Genomic DNA, 5,813 nt, shown 5'->3' on the forward strand with positions numbered 1-5,813 from the left:
AAGACTTCATAATTAATAAAAGACAATTACACATGCATTTATGCGTTACTAATGCTTATTTTGAGGAGTGAGCTACGTCTAGTATGGCCTTCTTGTCCACATCTCCCACATCTTATAGCTTTTCTTGAATTGTTCATCTCTGTCCGAATACACTGACTTTGACCTCTCTGTCCTCGTTTATTTTTCTTCTTTTTCAAATTCTCATATAGAAAGAGCGTGCCAAACCTATTTTTATAAGTCAATAATTAATTATAATTTTTAATATAAATTTACTTAAATTAATATTTATTTATTAATCAATAATAATTATATACGTAATTAATGTGCAAGAGTAGATGGGTATCATGGTATTCATGGTGGGTGTGGTTATGGTGTTAGAAATGAAAATGGTTCGACACTTTTGGAAGTTTTTCTTCATGAAGCAGATATTACAGCGAGATGGGGTAGGTATTTTTCTGAGTTATTTAACGCAGCTCGAGGTAGGGAGATTATATATTTGAACAAGATAATGTCCATGTTTCACGCGATGAGGTTGGTATGAGTCAAGATATTACTATGGCAGAGGTACGAGCAGCTTTATGCATGATGGGTAAAGGTTGGACAGTTGGGCTCGATGAGATTCCGATTGAGGTGTGGCAGTGTTTGGCGGAACAGGGTGTAAGATGGTTGACCGCTCTTTTTAATGTTATATTTTGGAATCCAGGATGCCGAGTAAGTGGCGGTTAAGTGTTGTGGTGCCCATCTATAAAAATAAAAGTGATGCTCAAAGTTGTAGTAATTATCGTGGTATTAAGTTGCTTAGTCATACAATGAAACTCTGGGAACGAGTTATTGAGTGCAGGTTGCGAAAAATTGTTACCATTTCAGCGAATCAATTTGGTTTTATGCTTGAGAGGTCAACTATTGAGGCGATTTATCTCATTCGTTGTCTTATGGAGAAATATCGAGAACGTCGTAAGGATCTTCATATGGTGTTTATAGATCTTGAAAAGGCTTATGATAGTGTACCACAGGCAGTTATTTGGAGATGTTTAGCAGTGCGAGGGGTTTCGGCGAGGTATATTCGGACCATACAGGATATGTATTTCGCTGTGGGGACATGTGTTAGGACACCCGTTGGGGATACTCAGTATTTTCCAATTGAGGTAGGTCTTCATCAAGGTTCGGTATTAAACCCTTTGCTTTTTATATTGTTTTGGATGTGATTACACATGACATTCAAGCTCCAGTGCCATTTTGCTGATGATATTGTGTTAATCGCTGAGTCTCGGAGTGAGGTTAATGCGAAATTAGACCAATGACGTTCATCGCTGGAGGGTAATGGATTGCGTCTGAGCCGTTCTAAAACAGAGTGCATGTGGGCTAATTTTAGTAAGGAGATTCATGGGGAGGATGTCGACGTATGTATTGCGGAAGCTCGTGTACCACAAACTAATACCTTTAAATACTTGAGTTCTATCATTCAGAGTAATGATGTGACACATCGTATTTCGACAGGATGGCTTCGGTGGCGGGCGGCTACCGATGTGTTGTGTAATAAGAGTGTACTTTTGAAGTTGAAGGGTAAATTCTACCGTGTAGCAATCAGACCGTCATTATTATATGGTTCTGAGTGCTGGCCATTGAGAAAGGCTCAAGAGCGTATGTTAGAGACCGCGGAAATGCGTATGTTGCGTTGGATTTGTGGTAACACCATAACAGATCATATACAGAATGTTAATATGCGAATTTTGAATTTATAATATTTAAAAATCAAACTAAATTCTATCATAAACTTTAATTTCGGATTGAATTTATAATATTCAAAAATCAAACTAAATTCTACCACAAACTTTATAGTTCGATTTGAAATAATGATATGAAAAAATTGTAGATTATATTTGCTAAATAGTATATTATTGGATTCAAATTTGGTTCACGTTTTTTTTTTAAAATTTGGATTATAGTTTCAAATTAATGTTCCATATATAAATTAAAATTTAATCATCTTATATTCATATACTTAGATTATAATCTTTTTTTAAGAGAATTAATCAATTTTTAGGAATCATAATAACAACATAAATAATATTTTTCTTCTACAAACTCTCAAATACAAGAAAGCTATTTATTTGATAAAAATTGATTTGAAACAGATTTTGATGAAAGCTATCTGTTTGCTTCGAAAAATCAAAATATAATTTATTTGATAAAAATTGATTTGAAACAAATTTTTTTTTTTGATAATGATTTGAAACAGATTTTGATAAAAGCTATCTGTTTGATTTGAAGCAGATTTTGATTCGAAAAATTAAAATAAACTGAATATAAAGAGAAAGGAAACAACTCTTTCTTTTCTTGGAAACAACTCATGTGCTGTACCTTTTTTCTCCGCTTGCTCACAGTATAACTTGTTTATCTTTCTTTGTTCAACCCGGAAGATTTTTTGACATGGAAGAAGTAACTGCAGGTAAAATTTGTCAATTTGTTTTATATGATTATTATTACAGTGCTGACTGCTGTAGCGACTCACACGACTAACCTAATTTAATTTATTAGATTTTGGCGTAATTGAGCGAAGATGGAGGGAAGAGTTTAGTAGTGCTGATTTGAAATATGTTAAAATCGGCGTCATTGACGGAGGATGGAGTAAACAACTTACTTCAGATGATATTAATATTTTTGAAAGGTATTTAATTAATTCATGTAAAATATTTTCCTCTCATATATCTCATTACTCATGTTTTGATAAGTTTGTGTTATGTGTTGTCTTTTTACAGTTTAAATTAATTAATTCATGTAAAATATTTTCCTCTCATGTATCTCATTACTTATATTTTGATAAGTTTGTGTTATGTGTTGTCTTTTTACAGTTTAAAAATTGCTCCCGTCTCTCATCTAAAATCATGTACAATTGAAGGAGGATCATTATCGGCTAATGCGTTTATGTGTGTCTCAGCAATTGGTTGTATAAGAACACAACTCGACTTTTTTGGCATTCACCAAACCACATTTGAAGGTATTGTCCCAGGCGCCCGAATATATGCCTATCCAATTGGGTGCGAAAAATGTAGTCCAAAGCCAAGTGTATCTGAGTCAATTGAGGCAATTGGTAAAGCCATTCAAGATGGGGTGAAAGTTGTTTCCGTATCTATCGATTTTTCGGTGAAAAATCGTGAATATCAGTTGGAAGATCCCAAGGATGATGATTTTGGGTTGAAAATCTTAGATGCAATGAAGGAAGACATATTAACATGCCTTGCTGTAGGAGATGATGGTCCAATTGACGAATCAGCCATGAATGGTATGCCATGGGCTTTGACAGTTGGAGCTCATACCGGAAACATACTAGAAACTGATATTGAGATCGCTATAAGGAGGGATGTTCCTTCTATCAAGATATCCTATGATGAAAATGAAAAATGGAGGATCATTGGCAAGTTTAAGGTGACTCCCCAACAAATCAATACATAAAAAAAATGCATGTCATTTGCTAATGATTTTTTTTTTTTTTATGTCTTTGTTAGGGAAGTTCTCTTAATGTGCATGAAAGCCCATTCTTGAAGCTGCAGTAAGATTTGATAGTTGTTTATTATCATTGTCGGAAATTTCTTTATTTTTCACTAATATTGTATATGTGTTTTTGTAGTAAATTGGAAGATGTATACGATAAAGATTGTGTTCTGAAGGCTGATTCGTCACGTGAAAGATGTTATTTGACTCCTGCTAAGTCCCTTTGGCGGACACTTGTTGTGGGATCATCAGCTTCCAGTACGACAAAGGTTTCATTAAGTAAAGAGCATGTACATCAATTATCTAAGTGGCAGACTGAATATGGGTAAAAATATTTCTGTTGTCCTTGTTCATCTCTATTGAGCGTATACCTTGTAGTTTTTTTAACTAATTGCAATACTAATAATCTATACTACTATTGTATATACAGGAAAGAAATTTTTATAAGAATTCGAACAAGTAAAATTGAAAAAGATAGTAGAGGGGTTTTGATTCCCGAGTTTTCCTCCAGAGGTCCCTCAAGAATTTACAAGCAACACATAATTGTAAGTTTGTTTGTAGCATTGATTGTTTTTCATTTGTTCAAGATTAGTAATTTATCTAACTTGTATCACAGCCAGAATTGGTTGCACCAGGCTATGCTATCCTCATACCATATCCAAGTACCATAGAACTTAATCAGATACTTGCACAGACAAGTATTGATGAGAAAGAGACGCCGCTTTTAAGAGACTGCAACATAGTTTCAGGATCTTCAATTGCATGCTCACAAGTAGCAGGAGCTGCTCTTATATTACGTTCTTACCGTCCCCACTGGACTCCTTTGGAGGTGAAGTCTGCTATCATAACAACAGGTGATTAAAACAATTCTACTAATTTTTTCTTCTGCAAAAATGTAATATTATTTTTATGCCTCTTATTAAGATTAAACCTTTACAATAAGTTGTAGTGTGTGTCCTTGGTATGTTTATGTTTTGTTTTTAACCTATAACTGTGTTATGATGTAGCAAAAAGCTTTGCAGCAGGAAACATTCCTGGAAATGAACTTGTTTTTGGGGCCGGGTCAATAAACATTAAAGCTGCTTTATATCCTGGTCTCGTATATGATGAAAGCTGGACACATTTCAGGGAGTACGTTGATAAAAAACGTTCAATTTACGACCTCAATCTCCCTACTTTTGCGGCATCCTTCTCTTATTCTCCACAGAGTTGCAAACGAATATTCCGCCGTGAATTAAAAAACGTCGGTGACCACAAAATGGTTTACAAATGTGTTGTCAAGTATTTCAGCAAATTATGGGATCCCGATGTAGAAATCACGGCGGTACCTGATTGTCTAGAGTTTGAACGTGGTGAGAAGCAGAGATTTGAGTTGATTGTGAATATGGTTCCACGTCCATTCACCCATATATCTGCACTACTCATGTGGATTCCAAATGATGGAGGGCAATCAGTGTGCAGCCCAATTCACCTGTACCATCAAAGTGAGTTTGACAAATCAAGTTGGTACGAGTGAAGGCAATTTCCTTTTGTGGTTGTCAAAAAGTAAGAGTGACAAACCAAGCATACACATTAGCTGTATACAAATTAAGTTGTTGATGGTACACGTATTATCTGTGTGTTGGTTCATATGGTAGTTATTTTGATGCAACCCTTTAGAACTATTCTGTAACTTCCTTTTACTTTGAAGTCTCTTTTATGCTTAATTAATTAGTTGACTTTGACATCCTCTTGCGCAATTGAAATTCGTAGATATTGCAGTCATCAACGTTTGTATTTTGAAAGGCCGTGCTTATAGGTGATGTATTGATATACAGGTGATGTTCCAGAATTTAGAGAGTCTTTATAAAAAAATCGAGTCTTATCTCTGATTTTAGAATCCTTTGGAGTCATGGACCTCGATTTAAATCCGATAACAACCATAACTCTATGTAAATTGAAATATTGTTAGGATCTCAAGTCCGTGTATCTAAATGCTAAAGTAGTGAAAGGTTCCTTTGCTGATGGATCCTTCAGATAAGTTACATGAACAACCAATTTTCAGTTGAAAATTATATATTGTAAACAATGATCAGAGAAAATGAATTGCAACTTTACCATTGTATTGCATCAATGTTACAATACTATTTATAGTAAAAAAAAAGGAGTAGATCTTAATGTTATACCTACTCCTGAGTGAATAAAAGTCGAGGTCCCAAGTAATGGAGTTAGGGCTGGTATCATGACTTTTAATGACAAATTTTGAGAGGATGATTTTAATGGATTTTATAGACTTTTAATGAGACTTCTTAAGATTTAAAAAAAAAAAATCATGACTTCTA

At 34.4% G+C, this 5,813-nt stretch overlaps 2 protein-coding genes across 2 annotated transcripts; both read left to right on the forward strand.

Moving 5' to 3' along the window:
- The first annotated feature begins 555 nt into the window (after window positions 1-555).
- LOC135152889 (uncharacterized) lies at window positions 556-3,454 on the forward strand. Its single transcript, XM_064094049.1, has 5 exons — window positions 556-711; window positions 795-1,145; window positions 1,467-1,665; window positions 2,539-2,668; window positions 2,853-3,454. The coding sequence occupies exons 1-5, from the start codon at window positions 556-558 to the stop codon at window positions 3,451-3,453; spliced, it is 1,437 nt and encodes a 478-aa protein (XP_063950119.1). The 3' UTR covers window position 3,454.
- A 160-nt stretch (window positions 3,455-3,614) lies between these two features.
- LOC108222529 (cucumisin-like) lies at window positions 3,615-5,085 on the forward strand. Its single transcript, XM_017396443.2, has 4 exons — window positions 3,615-3,817; window positions 3,923-4,037; window positions 4,109-4,346; window positions 4,500-5,085. The coding sequence occupies exons 1-4, from the start codon at window positions 3,615-3,617 to the stop codon at window positions 5,006-5,008; spliced, it is 1,065 nt and encodes a 354-aa protein (XP_017251932.2). The 3' UTR covers window positions 5,009-5,085.
- The last annotated feature ends 728 nt before the right edge of the window (window positions 5,086-5,813 follow it).

This window comes from Daucus carota, chromosome 5 (genome assembly GCF_001625215.2).
Source record: "Daucus carota subsp. sativus chromosome 5, DH1 v3.0, whole genome shotgun sequence".
In the NCBI taxonomy this organism is placed as follows: Eukaryota; Viridiplantae; Streptophyta; class Magnoliopsida; order Apiales; family Apiaceae; genus Daucus; species Daucus carota.

Coding starts and splice junctions, on each gene's coding strand:
- LOC108222529 (XM_017396443.2), top strand. CDS start 3,615: ATGTGTTTTTGTAGTAAATTGGAAGATGTATACGATAAAGATTGTGTT. Junction 4,038..4,108: donor TTTACAAGCAACACATAATT/GTAAGTTTGTTT, acceptor CTTGTATCACAG/CCAGAATTGGTTGCACCAGG. Junction 4,347..4,499: donor GTCTGCTATCATAACAACAG/GTGATTAAAACA, acceptor GTTATGATGTAG/CAAAAAGCTTTGCAGCAGGA.
- LOC135152889 (XM_064094049.1), top strand. CDS start 556: ATGGCAGAGGTACGAGCAGCTTTATGCATGATGGGTAAAGGTTGGACA. Junction 1,146..1,466: donor CTCAGTATTTTCCAATTGAG/GTAGGTCTTCAT, acceptor TCTATCATTCAG/AGTAATGATGTGACACATCG. Junction 2,669..2,852: donor GATATTAATATTTTTGAAAG/GTATTTAATTAA, acceptor GTCTTTTTACAG/TTTAAAAATTGCTCCCGTCT.